Source organism: Chinchilla lanigera, unplaced genomic scaffold (assembly GCF_000276665.1).
Source record: "Chinchilla lanigera isolate Chin_1 unplaced genomic scaffold, ChiLan1.0 scaffold00010, whole genome shotgun sequence".
NCBI classification, from domain to species: Eukaryota; Metazoa; Chordata; class Mammalia; order Rodentia; family Chinchillidae; genus Chinchilla; species Chinchilla lanigera.
This window is the reverse complement of record NW_004955411.1, coordinates 2,091,367-2,109,433: the sequence shown is the minus strand read 5'-3', so window position 1 is coordinate 2,109,433 and position 18,067 is coordinate 2,091,367. Positions and strand designations below refer to the sequence as shown.

The following is an 18,067-nucleotide window of genomic DNA, read 5'->3' as shown; positions in this document are numbered from 1 at the left end:
TTGGCTTCCCTGAGGGGAACTCGGCCATCCTGATCATGGGAGGAGCTCGGGACCTCACAGTTGCCGAGGATGGCCTTGGTACCTTTTGGGGGAGCCCTCGTTCTTCTGAGCATCACTTCCTGGCTCCAGTGCAGATCCCTCAGCCTGCTAGCACAGATCCTTCATCCTGCTGGCACAGACTTGTAGATTCCACCACTGACCTTTGGGCCTTCCCAGCAGATCCATGAAACAGGTCTGCATGAAACGTTGTCATGGGCTCTGGGCCTCCAGTTGGATTCATGGCAGGCGTTGTTATGAGCTCTGGGTATTCAGCTCAACTCATGTAGGACACTGTTGTGGGGTCCAGGCCCTCAGCTGGATTCCTTGGTCTTAGTGTGTGGACAGATTTCCTGCACTCTTCTGTATACTGTTCTTTGGGTGACTATTATAAATAATCATATGAAGTATGTGTCCAGTATTATATTGTTCCCCTAGCAAAATAAGCCCCAAAACAACACAGGCGATGATTGATTTTTCAAATTTTGAGTCCAATTTTGGTCATGGTTTAACGTGGCCTCCGACTGGTCCAGAGCCTAATGTGGATCCCCTCACACAAAAGCTGATCAGTGTGCCTGGAGGGCATGTGGAGTCGCAGAGTGGGCACATGCTTGCTGGTGGGACACACAGCGCCCTGCCTGGTGGTGGCATGTGCTTGGCCTTGTCCTCGGCCGTCTATTGGATAATCCTGGCTTTGTTCCTCAGGAGCAGCTGACATCTCATTTCAGGAGAACTTTTCAATTCTATTTTAAAAATCCACTCAATATAAATAGAAGAGTAATTCTGTTGTCAGTAATTCTGTTTACTACTCAGCACGTACGTCCTTGGGGAAGCCTAAAGAATTTTCTTCAGTGCCCTGAAAAGTAGATAGTTAGATATATTGCAAAACTTTTTCAACACTTGACTCCAGTCCTCACGATTGCTACGACATTCTTGAAGAGGAAACTTAGCAATGATTTTTTTGTTTTTGAGAAATGGTCTCGGTGGGGAAGACGCTTGTGCCTCTCTCTCTTTTTGTAATTTAGTGCCTGTCTCTTCTCCTGGTATCCAATATCAGTTACACAGTGAACAATATTTTCCAAGGACTGACAGGGTCAGCTGCTCTGGGAATGTGGCCCGTGACCTCTCTGATGGATTACGCTCCGTGCAGGCGCCTTCCAAGTCAGCTGAGAGGTTAGCATTCCTTCTGTGTGAGTGCAGGCTGCCTCGGAACATGGTTCAATTTCAAGTGATAAAACTGAAAGTGTACGCCGGGCCTGCGGTCTCAAAGGGCACAGCGCTGTTACTTTGGGGCAAAGTGATTTGTCATGTCAGCACCATGACAGCAGCTAAGCCGCCAGGCTTCGGGGAGGGCCAGCAATAGTGCTGACCCCGGTTGCTTTGATTCAGCTATAAGGACACAGGAAACTTTTAATCCAGAATTTGTTTCTGAAGTTAGCAGCACACGTTGTGGTTCTATTTGAGTCCTTTTTCCTGAAGTCGTATTGGTTTGATGTCTTCACTCCTGAAGTAGTAGAAGTAGTTGTGCGTGTGTGTGTGTGTGTGTGTGTGTGTGTGTGTGAGACGCACTGGAGAGCATGTCCACTGTTCAAAGGGACTGTAAATATATCAAGTGCATGCGTAAGAGCAAAAACCCGTTCAATCACACAGCCCTGCAAACATCACCATGAGTAAGAATACACCGAAGGCTCTCTGAACGTAATAAATGCAAAGTAGAGCAGAGTTGAGGAAATGGAAGAAGCTGGACTGAGATTCCCAGTTGGCTGTGGTTAGGTCTCATAGAGCCCAGAGGTATGAATTTAGTCTCATATCCAAATGATTATCATGTAGAAGCTACTAATACTGATGGCGTTAATAGTTTCAAAGTCTCATATTTTATTTTTTCCATAAGTTTTGATAAAGGGTTATATTTTTCAGATGCAGACATTTAAAAAGAGTAACACTGGTGATAGTTCTCACCTGATTAAAATATTTTCTGATGCTTCAGACAAATGCTGTACCTTAGCGTGGTTTTACGAAGAATGTGTCCCTTCCTTCATGTAGCCTGAGATTCTTTTCTACAGTCATTTAAAGATACGGCCCAGAACAAACATAAGGGGTAGGCTGATATCAGAGGAAGTAAAAAAGCTCATATTCCAGGAGCAAAGACTTTTCACTGAAGGCTGGTAATTATAAGGTATAAATAAAGGTACAAATTTGTCAAGCTACCATTAACATAATTATCACAGACTGATGGTTTGGGGTTTGTTTTTGTATCTTCCTGGCAGTTTCAACGTACAGAAACGTTATTATATAGTGATGCACTTCTCTGTGACGTCATCTTTTCACCAGCTATGGGCCTGCACCTCAGCTTGCCAATCGGTGGCCTGTGGAAGCTGAGGGAACCTGAAACGGGATGGTGAGGTGGGGGTAGAAGTCTTCCGGTGCGTCCCTGCCCTCCAGATGGGCAGACCAACAAGCAGGGGGGTCAGGGTCCCACTGAGAAGGGTCAGACCTGCTGCCGAGAGTTTGCGGTTGCGGAAGCTGGTGAAGACTCCGGTAGGGGTGCCAGGCAACAAGGAGAAGCTGGGAAGCTTTCTCTGGGTCTCTGCATTTTTTCTGGTACTAGGAATTGAACCCAGGGCCTTCACTCTGAGCTTCAACCCCAAACCTTTTTATTTTTACTTTGAGACAAGGCCTTGCCAAGTGGCTAAGCTGTGCAGTCTGGACTGGAAGTTGCAGTCCTCCCGCCTCAGCTCTTCCGAGTGAGCTGAGTGTGCTGAGAGGCCAGCCGTGTGCCGCCACACCTGGCTTGGGTCTCTCTGTTATAGTCCCTCAGTGCACACCCCCACCCTGTGATGCGACCATCGGATAGAGGGACACAAGGCTAACTATAAGGCTACTGCAGAGACGTAAGGCTAAAGACGGAAGGAAAAGCCGTACCAGCAGACCAGGAGTCAGATGTTCGTGGGAGCACTGTTCTCTGTGCGAGCCTCCCTTGCCTTGGCTCCTGGGGACCATCAGAGGCAGTGTGCAGTGTAGTGCTTGGGACGGGGGTGGCCTCTGGAGGTGTGCACAGCGCGCAGCCTTTGCTCCACGTCTAGATGAGTCCACGGGCTGCACAGCTGCTGGCTTGACTCGCGGGAAGCACACAGCATCCGCGTCCTGGGAGGCCATGTGGGTCGGGGAGAAGCCCGTGTGGGAGCGCTGGCCATCTCAAGAGGGGCCTCGTCTTAGTCAGAGGAGCGGGTTATTAGAGCACGCAGTGGAGAGGACCCTGGGTCCGGGGGTTCCAGGTTTTGACGCTGCTTCTGTTCTTTGCACCCTTTGCGCTTTGTCTGTCACTGGAGGTTGCAGCGGAAGATCGTGTACTTGTGCTTTGGCGGTAGAGGTGCAAGTTCCCTGAGTGTCAGGAGTGGGGAAATCACCACTAAAACAGCCCAGGCAAGAACAAGCAGTTTTAATAGCTGCAAACTTTACTTTCCTCGTTTCTCTTACAGGCACAAGATCACGAGCTGCTCACCTGGGAAGCGTGGGGAGCTGCTGCAGAGGCGGGGAGCCAGGTCTCCCGCGAAAGGCACTCGCCAAGGGTCGTTTGCTTCGCCTTTGAGTGGAGTTAGTGCTTGGCCCCTGCAGCACACATTTTAATTTCCTGTTTGGAGAAACCCATTGTGAACATTGACTCTCTGGCTAAAAAAAGGAATTTCTAGCTTGGAAAAAATTATGAATCTCTCTATTTTAATTTAAAAAATACCTTCATTGAGATGTATAATTCACATACCATAGATCCTACCATTTTCAGGCATACATGAAATCCTCTGGTTTGGAGTGTGTTCACAGACTCGTGCAGTCATCATCAGTATCTAATTTCAGGATACTTTCATTACCCCCTATGGTGGATCAACAACTGGTGGTCACCTTGTAACCCCCGCTGAAGTGAACCAGCATGGTGCTGCGTGTGGGAGGCCCACCTGAGGGTTGTTGCCAATCTTTAGTCTGCGGACAGATTTCCTGCACTGTCTTTGTGTATGACTCGTTGGGTGATTATTATAAAATAATACTATAAATTAAGTGTCCTATATTGGATTTTCTCCCTTGGAAACTCTGACTACCACAGTCCCCCAAAAGCTGTGTGTTTATTAGCAGTCTCTCCCCTTCTGCCTTCCCATCCTGTCCCATTCTATGAATTTGCCCCTTCTGGACATTTCTTGTAAGTTATATATGATATAATCCTGTATTATATTTTCAAGTTTCATCCATGTGCTTGTATAATCCATTCTTCATTCCTTTTTACTACTGAGTGATACTTCCCTGGACTGATGTAGGCACTTGGGTCACCATTCAGATGTTGATAGACATGTGTTGTTCCCACTTTTTGCCTACTATGAATAATTTCTTCATGAACATTTGTGCAGGAATTTCTGGGTGGGGACGCATGTTCACTTCTCCTTCGGTAAACCTGTAGTTAGAAGTGCTGGGTCACTGGCAATTCTGTGGACACCATCTTGAGGAATTCTCCCACTGTCTTCCATCGCACCTACTCTACTTTACAACCTCTAGGGCGATGTCAGGCTCCCCTTGCTCCACAGCATCGCCAGCATTGTAACCCAGTACTTTTGATTTACGTTCTCTGATTATTATAACAACAGACACTTTTCATGCAATTGTTGGCCATTTGTTTTCTTGGGAGAAATATCACACAATGAGATATTTTGTAATTGAGTTACTTTTTATTCTGGATACAAGTTCTTTATATACAGTGGATATGTGTCCTCTATCAGGTAAATGACTTAAGAATATGTGTTAATTTCTGTGACATAATTTTTAGGACTTTGGTTCTATCTGTGAAGTAAATGTTTTCTAGATCAATGCCCAGGGAGATAGTGGCACACATTACTACTGATGACTTGCTTGACGTCAGACAAGAGCTATGCTCTTCGTGTGCATCACCACAGTCACCTGTTATCATAGCACTAGGACAGAAAGGAACCGAAACTCTTAACGAAGTAATTTGCTTGAAGTGACTCAGATAGAAAGTGGGAGAATTTGCAAATGAATCCAAAACCTTCCTGCTTCTTACCTCTATTTCTCCCTTACTGTCATAGTTGTTTGAGTAAAATCAGTGTCTGGAGCGGTTATTATGATATTCATCTCTAGTGTGGGTTATGATGGTAAATATTATCATCCTGTTTCTAATCATGTGTTATAAATAACAATGTGTTAAATGTCTTAACTCTCAACTTTTGATATATTTCCTTACTTTCCTGCCTTCCTTTCTTCCTTCTCTCCTTCCTTCTTTTCTTCCTTTCTGCCCTTTTCATCTTGCCTTCTTTCTTTTATAAGGATTTATTTATCCTTGCTATGTTCTAAGTGCTTGGATAAAGTTACAAATAAAGCATAGTTTAGTGCTTGTACTCTAGCAGGGAAGATAAATTACAAATAAGGAGACATAAATAAAATTAAAATATAATGTGAAATAATTTAATACCAAAGATGACAAGGGCTATGAAGAAGAAAGTAGCAAATGAGTGGATGGGGTGGGATGGGTTTGCTGTTTCAGATGGAGTCACTGGGAAAGAAACTTCAGGAAGAATGACCTCGACCAAGGGAGGAATCGTGCTTCAATGATGGATGGACAGAAAGACCAGCGGGGCTCAACTTCTCTGCTGTTTGACAATAAGTGGATCAGAGTTAACCTCTGCTGTCATGATTTACCTAAGAAAAGCTGCTGTCCTTCAGTGATAAAAACATATGGAAGCACATCTCCCTGAGTGGACAGAGATATGGTATTGTGCACAGTGCTCATGCAGGTTACCTGCTTGTACTGTTACATCTAGGATGAAATGGTTCGCACAGAGGTACACAGTGCAATGGAGAGAGTGGCCAGAGGGAAGCTTGGGCTGGCAGACTTATCACCGTTTGTGGTCTGTGTAGCTGCGTCTTGATTTTCTAGTTCTGAAATTGGTGTATGCACTTGTAGGGCTGCCATGGCAAATAACATGGACCCAGTGGCTTGTTTATTTATTTTTGCAGTACTGGGGATTCAACCCAGAGCCTTCTCACTGAGTTACATCTCCTCTCTCCTCCTTTTGTTTTTTTATAAAAGCTTTTATGACACAGGTCTCACTAAGTTGCTAAATTGCCCAGACTGGGCTTGAATCTGTGATCCTTCTGCCTCAGCTTCCCAGAGTTCTGGGATTGCAGCCCTGCGCCACCATGCCTGCCTTGGGCTGAGTGTTTTAAACAACAGAAACTTACTTCTTCGCTCTTCTGGAGAACAAAAGTCCATAATCAAGGTGTTCCAAAGCCTCTGTTCAACTTGTAGATGGCCACCTGCTTACCGAGGCTGCTCATCATCTTCCTGAGAGAGACTGGGGCCCTAATTTCCTCTTCTTATGAAGACACACATCACACTGGACTAGGCCCCCTCTTAATGACCTTGTTTAACCCTGATCACCTCTTTAAAGAACCTAAATCTAAATACAGTCATATTCTCAGTATTGAGGGGTTAGAGATTTAGTATCTGAATTTTGGGGATGATATAATCCATTCCATGATAATAGGAAAATAATAGTTTCTACCTTTTAGAGTGGTTTTATGAATTAACTGAAATCCTTATCTGAGAAGTGTGTATTCATCTCAGCTGCCCATTTTTGGACTGGATCTTTGAATTTGGGGGGGGCTGATTTTTTTAAATCCTTTATATGTTCTAGATAGAAGCCGTTTGTCTGAGGGACAGTCAGCTAAAATTTTTTCCAAGTTTGTGGGTTTTCTTTTTACTCTGGACATAGTTGTTCTACTGTCTTCTATTTCTTTGCTGAAACAAACTGTCAGTGAGTCCTTGATTGATCAAGATTGCATGTTTCTATCTGTTTTCATGAGAAACCACTTTGAAGGTATCAATATGTAATACAACAAACATTGTTAATTCCCTACCACTTTGTTTGTAACTCTGTATTGTCTGTACTGTTCTTTTGCTGTTTTGTAAAAGGTTTTCTGTCTGTTAATGTTTTCCTCCTTTTATTTTTAAAATAAAATAAGAAAAAGAATGAACTGAAATCATATAGAAAGCCCTAAAGCCATAACTGGTGCATGATGCGTTCCAAGAAGTGCGCTGTCTACAAGAACCCGAACCCTAATCTATGCCTACATTGTGAGTTTGTTTGTTGATAGCCATACTCCAGGGATTGTATTTTTTTCTTTTTTCTTTTGGTGTGGTGCTGGGGATTGAGCCTTATGCAGGCTAGGGATGCACTGTGTCACCGAGGTACACTCCTAGCTGTAAGGGATTATCTTGCAGGTCGTTTATTATTTTTCCAAAGTCCCCTTGTTCCTGGGATGGTCTTTACCCATTTCCGGTACTCAGCACATGCGCTGTACCCTCCTCCTGTGCCACTCCTGGCTTTTCGTCTCCAAACCAATGCTGCTCCACGCATATCATTTGTTTTTCTCCTACCCGGATCTTGGGTTTCACCTGCAGCCATTAAACATGCATGCTGAGCAACAATTGAGTTTCCTTATGCAGCCACAGCGCAGATTTGTTTGTCTTAGAAGATTTTTGGAAGTTCATTCACATAAATGCGCAACAACTGCCTTTTGAACACACCAACCTTGCCTGCTAACCAAACTTTTAGACTTTCATTTCCCAACAACCATACGGTACGTTTTCTGGAGTTCAAAGAGGAGGCCAAAGGGGAGGCCCCTTTGCCTGGAGAGCTGATGTTCGGTGTCTGAATGCACTGTGCCGAAGCAGGAACGGGTTTCTTTCTCACCAAATGCTTCACCTCTGAAGTCCTCAACCCCTTCATCAGGATGCAGAATGGACTGGAGCACCTCTGCCTGGCCGCGGAGGCCGTGAAGGTCACTCTGAAGGACAGAGTCTCCTGACACGTTTTCTCTAAACTTTCCTTAAGAAGTGAGGGAGAAATTGGCAAGAAATTTGAGTGAAGGTCAAAGTCAGGTGGTAAAGGACACTTACCATGGCCAGAGCTGAAGCCACCACAGGGACACGTCTTAGCTTACTCTGTGGAGAATGGTAAATTTTTAAAGCACCATTTTTATTCTTTTACTGTCGCTACACATCAGTTTCTCCGGAAAACACAGGCAGAGTTAACTACACTTAATTCACTGTACAATGAATGTTCTGTAAGCCATGTTTACCATTTTTTAACAGAATTCTGACAGCATTTGTCCCATTGGAGAAATGAATTTTATCTCCTATGTTATAATTTTGTTCCTCATGGAAAAGAAGCACGTTAGTCTTTTTGAAGGAAACCATCACTTTTAATCCGTGATATTTCCTGGAATGAGGGCAGCATCCTCGGACTACATGTGCTGTGTGTTTGTATAGTTTTAATTTGTTACTCAATTGCCCTTTCTTTTGAAGCCACATTATTATTATTATTTTTTTTTTGCAAAGTTACTCACACAGGTCTGCACTACTGGTATGCACATTGGAATTTAGAAGAACTAAACTGGATGATTCATTTTCGCTTTAAGATTATCATTTTTTTCCTTTACTAACTGATTTATTAGGTCTGTATCTAGAATATATTTTCTTCTCCAGCAGGTATCAGTGAACTCTTTGATAGTAGCTTTTGTCACATAGATCATTCTCGGTTCAGAGAACCTAGCCTGATGGATAAATTCTCCCATTTAAGAGATTGCTTTTATATTTAGTGACATTTATCATTATGTAAGGCCAGCTGCCTGACTTCTGTTGAGTGCCCTGTTTATGGGGTTTGAACATCTATAAATGGAAACACTAGCTAACCAGAAATTATCGCCAGGGCTTCCTGATAGTGTCCTGGGCTCTCACAGCTTGGAATGTCCAGCAATACCTAACATGCAAGCACGGCAAATCACTTTCTACACAGAATCTGAACCTCTGTTTCTCTCTCTCTCTCTCCTTTATCTCCTCTCTCCTCTCTCTCTCCTCTCTCTCTTTCTCTCTTTCAACATGGAATTTGAAAAGCATGAAAAAGGAAGCTTATTAGACAAGAATTTAGAGGAGAGACTGAAGGTAAGGCTTGCAAGATTTAGCATACACAGATATACAATGTATTTGACAGGATAAAAGAACAGCAATCACAGGCTGGAAAAGTTGGACTAGCCAGCCTCTATTTCCATGTTTTGCTAGTCAACAACTTTAAAATTAATGAGTTTCATAGCCTTCTTGAAAGTAATAAAATACTACGTAAAATTTCATTACTAGAAAACAGGCCAATTTGGTTTAGTTAAATGATATGTTTAAATCCTTTTATTTTGAAACTTTCTTGTGATTGTCTCGATACTAGAAAATTGTTTGACTTACTGATAAAAAGTTTAGCAAGTGCTTCAAGTACAATTTCTTGTGAAGATACCAGGAAAATATGTCAAAGAAAATATAAAAAATTATAGAACATTTTAATGTTTTACGTGGTAAGTTAAATGGACTTAAACTATAAGGATAAAGTTTACTCTTCAGAAAATTGTGTGGCCTTTTTTGGTTTGCTTTTCCTATAGAAGTTGTAAAAGCAACTTTTTTTGATGCTAAGGAATTAACTCCCAGTGAGTAATAGTGGTTATTTATGTTTACTCAAATGCAGGTCTACTGTACCCTGGATAGAATGGGTTGTCCATGGCTCATCTAATGGGTACAGGTGAATAATTATGTTTGCAATTTACTCTGGCTACAGAGTTAACACTAGAATAAGGGCATAGTTAATTTAAATAGCAATGAAACAGCAAAAAGCGAAACCACACTGATTAGAATGAGGCGTAACTTGTGCGGAGGCATTGTTCAGATGTCTGAAGTTGAGCTTACAGATATTAACACTTGAAAAAAAATGGGAAAAACACTCATACTGGATTGGAGGTTCTTAAGTCTATAAAATCTCAAGGTCTTAAAGAATTTTTTCTGGTTGAAATCTAACCAGGGCCCCATTTTGAATCTGGACTGTGGACAGCTGCTCTAGGTGATCATGTAAATGTGTGACGCCAAGGCTGTTTTGCTTTTGACCATGATGAGAGATGAATATTGTGGACCTAATCATGGATTTTGAATCAGAAAGGGCCGAGTGGGAATTTTTTCTCCACAGCTCCTAACAGAAGAACTTTGGGATTTTGTGTAAACTTTGTGAATTTCTGTTAACTCACTTATAAGACAGGAAACAGCCAGACCTAATTTGAAGGCTGTTATAGGATTAAAAACTATAATGTAATGAAATCCATAGCCTGAGCCCTGTTTCAAACTGTGTCTTCCTAATTATTTTAAAAGCGTATACCTGAAGGTATATATGGAAAGACAGGGAGAGAGTTGAAATGCATTTCAAAGTAAAAGGAAGATTCAGATGTACTAAGTGTAAAGGGCTAGTGGTCATAAAAGCTTCCTGGAACCAGATAGGAACAAAATAAACACATGAATAAGGAGTTGCTGTGGTGTGAAATTAGACCCGGGGCTCCTTGCAATCTTTCACAGGAAGTTTTGCAAGTGAACACAGAGAGCCCGGGGCAAGCACACACAGTGAATGTGATCTCTTATTCTCTGAAGTGATTTGATGTATTACCATTTCACATTTTGGAAGGCCAGACATTCCGCAGGCTCAGTTCTACCTTGAACACAACTATAAATCTAGAAGAGGGCAAAAAATGTCTCCTGAGAGGAACTATCTCCCACAAAACTCATGAACATTACTCTACAGCTGGTGCCTAAGGCAAGCCTCTGGTTGACTTCCAAGAGATTGGAGGAAAGTAGAGCTGCGGATCAGAAAGCAGGGGACCTCTGAGCTGCCTGTGCGGATGGGGTTGGGGGACGTGGAAGCTCAGCATCTGGGGAAACTGAGTGGATGGTTGAACAGAATGAGAGCAGAGATAGCATCTTGCAAAAGGCTAGCTTATCTTTAGTATTTTCTACTTAGAGAGTTGGAAAATATATATCTTTGAAAGTTTCCAGTAAAAATTTTTAAGTTAAACATGGCTGTTTGTGTGGATAAAAATCTAAACAATTCACAGAGAATTGTTGTCCTTGTTAATATCAGTGTAGTACAGTATGAATGGCTAGGTTGTTCAAAATAGTTTAAATATATTTTGTGGAACTATTATTCAAAAGTTATTCAGTATATTTATTATAATATTAATGTTTGTAAAAACTTTAAAAGGAGAGGAAATTTTGCTGTTAAAAATTTAAAGATGTATACATTATAGTATTGTTGGCTTATAATCTGCATGCTATTTAAAATTAAAGTTGTATTTCTCATAAGAAACTTTATCATGAACAATGTTATATGTCATACAATCAGGTGATATGCCTACTTGGCATTATTTGAAAGAAAATCAATTTTTAATGTGAGATCCATGAAATTAAATCAATAACCTACAGAATTTCAAAACTCATCAGTTTATTCTACCCAAAGAAATAAAGATAAAATATTCACTATAAAGATCATCAAGCCCTGGGTGAAGGAATATTTATTTTTAAGCACTGACTTTTGTTTTACCCTAAATCTGATACTTTTTGGTAAAGGTTCTTGGGTGCTGACTGATTGAAGTTGTATCTTTTATATCTATCATCAATAAGTTATCAGAAAAAAGGTGATGCTCAAATTCTTCAAAAATTTTTATATCTACCAATGTCCAATGAAATTTCTCATTAATTGATTGATATTGCCAAATTTTCAAACATGAATATGAAAAATCAGAATAGATTTGGACATTTCCACCTGTTTAAAAATCAACTGTTAAGCCATGTTGAATATTTTAGTCATGGCTCATGTAAAATAAGATTACACAAAAGCTAATTTTTGTGAGCTATGGTTAAAGGGCAAATGATTGGAAGAACCTATTTTGCAAAAATATTTGATTATTTCTGTGATAATCAGTGCTGGTGCGCTAACCAGTGCAGGGATGGATATTTCCTTTTTCCTATGATGCGCTTCCTAAACTGTTCCTAGAGCAGTGGTTTTCAAACAGCTTCACAGAAACTGGGTGTAGCCTGTGTCCAGCATATTCAGGAAATGTGTAGGAAATGTGTGATGCAATATATGTCCTCTGGAGACTCCTGTTCGAACCCACCAAGGGCTGTGCGGGTAAATCCGCTGTTTCCCAGCCCCGCATCCCTGTGCAGTGTGTGCTGATGTGAGCAAGGGAGGTGAGTATCCTGAGGAACGAGTGTTCTTGGTTTAGGATATGATGCTTTAGCATATAAACTAATAGCCTGCCTTTATTTCAGCTCAAGTGGTGTTTTCAGGGTAAAGCTACATAAAACAATGAACTAAATATAGCCATCATTTATATCTATACCACGAAGTAATTTCTGCGTAGTTTAAAAAGCGCCATATCTATTAGTATGATTTAATTGGTAAAACTAATGCAAAAAGTCCTGATTACTCCCCAAACTACTTCTCTTTTAGCTTATTAAATAAATGCATCAACAGAGAATCTCACATTAATCTTCCATCAAAACTTATAATGAAATAAACCCTTCATGTATTAGTATAGTACAGATATCATGTACTTGAGGGCATTCTCACATAATAAAAATGGTTTCTTTCTCTAAGAGATGATAAGAACAAACAGATCTCGGGGCTGGGGATTTAGCTCAGCGGCAAAGCGCCTGCCTGGCAAGCGCAAGGTCGTGAGTTCGGTTCCCGGTACCGGAGAAAAACCAAAAAAAAAAAAAAAAAAAAAAAAAAAAAGAACAAACAGATCTCATGCATGAATCTAATAATTTCTCTTGTGTTAATAAAATATGTCTAAGACAATTTTTATTTTTCCAAGCAATGAATGTTCAATAATATCACAAAAGTAATAATAGTGACAAGTGTATATGCTTCACCTAATTTTATATTGAAACTTGATAGGAGCAAATCAAGATAGAAGTCAAATTCTTTTTTTTTGGTCTTGTTGAGACAGGGTCTCGCTCTGTAGTTCAGGCTGGCCTTGAGCTCACTTTGTAGCCCACGCTGGTCTCAAACTCACAACGATCCTCCGGCTCCCTAGGATTACAGGTGTGTGCCACCACGCCCGGCTAGAAGTCAAATTCTGAATGTCAAAAACATTGCCTTCTTGCACGAAGTAATTCTCTGAGAAAGAGAATATGTAATCTGACAATTGGAATTTTAATGGTGATATATGATATAAGGAGCTGAAAATTTATACTTTAAATAACAAATTTTAATATGAAGATGAAAGACTTATCCAATGATATATAAGTCTCTTTGTGACTTCACAATAACAAATTCTTCTCAATTTCATGAAAAGGTTCATCCTACTTAATTTTGAATACGATGAAAGAAAATGGAATTTGAAATAACTGTGGGTAAATGTAAGAATACAAAAAACTTCACATTTTAAAATTCAGTAGTGACATAATTCTGTAAATATGGTTAAATTCTTCACTCCATTAATACAAATAAAATTAATTCATTTCTAAGAAGAAATGTGTCCACGAACAAAAAGCAGGGAATCGATGTTTTGGTTATAATTTCTGATATCGTTTGACGACAGGTTTGGGTTTTGTGGGAGAGAGACAGGCAGCACAGTGCCTATAGGTGTAACTTCTGGGAGGGGAGGTGTTTACACTGACGCCCTCTCTCCGTCTCCTCCCCCGCCCCACCTGGTCCCCTGCTCCCCCGTTCCCTCTCGCCTCTGCTCCCTCCTCTTTCTCTTTCTTTCCCTCCCTCTGTCTCTCTGTCTCTGTTTCTTTCTCTCTCTCTCTCTTTCTTTCATTCTTTCTTTTCTTTTCCTCTTTCTGGTGGTACTGGGGATTGAAATCAGATCCTACACACTGAACTAGAATCTCAGCCTTTTAAAAAATGTTTAGTTTTTATTTTGACACAGAGTTTCACTAATTTGCTAAGTTGTCCAGGTTGGGCTCAAACGTGTAACTGTTTTCCTCAACCTCCCAGAGTGCTAGGATTGCATGCCTGTCCAGCAGCACCGGTCTTCAACACACCTTTCTGAACACCTATTTTGAACAAGACAGGGCACTTAAGGGCTACTCTAGAAACACACACAATCCAAAAGTCCTAGGCAAGTGTACAATTATTCGTCAGAATGTCTTAGCAATGGGAGCAACTGCGAAGTATTTTATACAGTACCATATTTTACTTTGTCATAATATCTACTTATCTATTTATGTTTCTTTTAAGTAGTGTCTTACTAGGATAATTGGCAACATGTATTCATAAATCCCTGACATAGCTAAAAAAAAGTTTGTACTGCTGATATTTCTGATATATCTAGATATTATATCAGTATGGCTTCTGATCTGTGCAACATTCTTTACAGGTAGCTTCATAGAGTAAAGCAAGTTTTATACTTAAATGAGGTTGACATAAGTGGTAAATGTCTAAAGATTAGGTGAAGGAATTGTCTGTATATCATAACTCATGTCGCTGGATTTTTCATAAGTTTTGATAATAACCAAAGTGGAGGTAAACAAAACATAATAACATTCCCCTTTCTTGGTGCTGCTTCCCCCCCCCCCCCCCCCGTACCGGGAATCAAACTCATGACCTCACACTTGCCAGGCAGGCGCTCTGCCCCTGAGCTAAACCCCCAGCCCCGGTGCTGCCTTTTGATTTGGAAGCCTCAGTCCATTTCTTCGCTCCTCACAGTGAACCAACATCTCTTGCTGCTCTTCCGAGTGGACTGACAATGCTGTCTTGCACGTGCATCTATCTGAATGATGATGTTTAGGACATAAGTTACTGTGTCCCCGAACGAATTTCACTGTGCTTCTTTCTGGCTGCTGTCGTGTGTTCACCGTCGTGGGCGTGCGGATGTTCCACCACCTCTAAGAGTGTGGCCACTGTCTCTGACATGCTGTGTTTCTTACCATACTCCGGGCACTTTCTCTGGCCCATCTCCTAGCATGGCCCATATGTCATGGGTATTTTTGAATTTATTCTCCTCTTGTCTCCCAAGGGTGTCAAAGCTCTGTAATAAAATGATGATGATGATCTTGACAAAACAGAAGTAATGAATGCAACTTTATGGAAAGTTTCTTGATTAAGTATCCTCAACTGAAAGGCAAATGGAAAAATTTCAGAACTAGGATTCTTGCATTTCTTAGCTCAGTGTCACTTTTGAATTTTTAGCAATAATATTGCAAATTTTAAAATTTATTTTTACTTATTAACTTGTTCTCATTTATCAAGGGAAATAAGAACTCTGAGAAGCCAATAAAGGCACTGCAGATTGATCTTTCTGTACCAGGTGTTGGAGAATTCCCTGATCCAGATCACGTTATCCAAAGATCGGAGATATGTTTCATCCCTTATGAATAACAAAAGCATTCTGGCTCTAACCTGGATTAAGATGGGCAGTTGCAAACAAACTGGCAAACTAGAATTGAACACCAAATAATCTCTTTTATCTTTTTTGCATAAGAAATAATTTTACTCTAAACTCCTCCCAACTTCTCCAGAGAGCCAGTGGCAAATACATCTTCTTTTATTAGTGTATGTTTGTGATACAGAATAGTAATGTTCACTTTGGGGAGTTCACACATGTGTATAACATATCTTGATCATTTTCAACCTCTTTCCCTCTTTCTCCCTTTTCTTTCCCCTGCCCTCAGCCCCTTCCACATCTCCAAGTATCTACATTCTAGTTTTCTATTATTTCTCCTTTATTATTTATTTACTTATGTTTTGGTTTTCTAGTATAAGAGAAAAGACGTATATCACTTAGGCTGATGGTCTCAAGTTCCATCCACGTTCCTGCAAATGGAAGGATTTCATTCTTCTTTTGGCTGATAATATTCACATATATAATATTAAATTATATATATATGTATTTATATATAAATTTTCTCTATTGACTCATCCCTTGACAGGCATCTATGGTGTTTCCAAATTGTGAACTGCTCTGATATAAATGGAGGCATGTGCATATCACCATAGTCTTTAATTTATCACTGCAGTCTTATACATTACCATGGTCTTTACTTTATTCCTGAATATACACAGGAGAGGTATAGATGGATCAAATGGAATTCCTATGTTCAGTTTTTTGAGGAATCTCTATGCTGATTTTCATAGTGGTTGTACTCATTTACATTCCCACTAATAATGTAGAAAGGGCTGTTTTGCTCCACATCCTCTCCAGCATTTGTTGCTTTTGTATTCTTGATGATGATCATTCTGAGTGGCAAGAAATCTTAGAGTTATTTTGATTTGCATTCTCCTAATGGCTAAAGATGTTGAACACTTTTTTCATATACTTATTGGGCATTTGTAGTTTTTAGAAAGCACATATTCAGTTCATTTGGACATTGTTCTTCAGGGGTTAATTTTTGACTTCCTTTCGTATTCTACCTGCCTTTCTTTCTCTCTCTTTTTTTTTTTTTTTTTTTTTGTGGTACTGGGAATTGAACTCAGGGCCTTGTGCATGCTAGGCAAGCACTCTACCACTGAGACACATCCCCAGGTCTTGCTTTCATATTCTAGATGTTAGTCCTCTATCAGGTGGCAAAATTTTTCTCCTATTCTGCAGTTGTTTCCTTACTTTGTCAATCAACACCCTTGTTGTGCAGAAACTTTAAAATTTGATGCAATACAGGTGTTGATATTTGATATTACTTCCTAGCTATTGGAGTTCAAGAAATCTTTTCCTGTGCTATGGGTTTGAGTGTTTCTCTTGTGTTATTTTCCACTGGTTTCAAAGTTTCTGCTTTGATATACAGGTTGCCAATCAACAAATACATTTTTAAAAATTTTTGAAGAAAGTATAGCATTAAATTAGAAGAGAGGAGGGGGAGGTAAGATGCAAAAATGGTAGTAGACCATGAGGACCAATGGAAAACACTCAACAGTGAGAACTGAAACCCTAATGTGCATAATTGTAGAATATGATGATACTGGAAAAAATTATGTGTGAGGGTGGATGAGTGCATACAGATGAGTTCAGAGTCTTGTACGGACTTGAAAATAAAAGTCCACATGCAAAGCCAGTGTGTTGGGTTAGTGTGTGATAAGGACTTCTAAATACCAGCATGGCGACAAGCCAGTCTCTATGGAGCTGAGTCTAGGAGACCAGGGAAGGCTGTGTTGACGTAGCTGCTGTGCTTCATATCTAAAATATCCCCGAGGGTTTCATGTGTGTAGAGGTGGCGTTTGGCTCATGGGGGCACTATACTCCACTGGGGAGTTTATAGCTGACTGTGCTGTTGAAAGGTGGACACTGGTCAGAAGGAGTGGGCCACTGTGGGCATGACTGAAGGGTGTGTTCTTGCCCCTTACTCATCCTCTCTCTCTGCTTCCTGGTTGCCATGAGTCGGGCAGCTCTCCTTTGGCAGACCCTTCATCTGTGTTCTTTTTGCTTTGGACCCAGATAACTGTAGAATGAAGCCTCCGAAATTCCGAGTCAAGTAAACCTCTTGTCCTTTATGTTTTGAAGGTTGGGTATTTTAACCCAGTAGTGGGAATGTGCCTGTACCTTCACAGTTCAGAAGCCTTTCAGAATAGTTTTGTGGGAGACTTTTGGAAGAATTTGGAGGTCTGGGTTTAAAAAAATCCTACAATGTTGAAAGTAGAGTGTGATGGGTGACTTTATTCAGGGGTTAGAAGCCCAGAATGCTGAAAGGAAAGGAGACAGTAAAGGCCAGGCTTAGGGAGTTTCCACTGTGAACAAGGACTCTACTGGAAATTCAACTAGAGGCCATGTATGTTTCTTCTTGCCAGCAATGTGTCTATATTTTGTCATGTCCTGAAACTTTGCATGAATCTGAATTTAAAGATAGCAGACTAATTGATTTGGTGGAGGAAAGTTCAAGGCAACCCAAGTATGGATGTGATGTGGATGGTGCTGGCTGCATTTAGTCAGATGTACAGTGAGATCAGGAACAATCCAAAACTGAAGGGTTAAAAATAATTGTGGTTTGGCCAGAAATGAAGCACATGTAAAGTTGGGCCCACAGAAACTATGGTTGTTAAAAAAGATTAGTGCATTACAAGAGAAGCCAAGATGTGGGTATGATGGTGCGCTCCTGTAATCATAGCACTCTAGGAGGACGAATCATAAGTTTAAACCCAGACTCGGCAACTTAGTGACTTAGTGAGCCTCTATT

General features: G+C 40.7%; 1 protein-coding gene across 13 annotated transcripts in view; it reads left to right on the top strand.

The window, feature by feature from the left end:
• Positions 1-8,816: 8,816 nt before the first annotated feature.
• The window catches only part of Mlip (muscular LMNA-interacting protein), a 247,723-nt gene continuing 238,472 nt past the window's right edge, over positions 8,817-18,067 (top strand). For all 13 annotated transcript variants that reach the window (XM_013510883.1, XM_013510882.1, XM_005377599.1 and 10 more), the window contains exon 1: positions 8,817-9,037. In XM_013510883.1, coding sequence (XP_013366337.1) covers positions 8,861-9,037 — 177 coding nt within the window. In that variant the 5' untranslated portion in view covers positions 8,817-8,860. The remainder of the gene's footprint in view (positions 9,038-18,067) is intronic.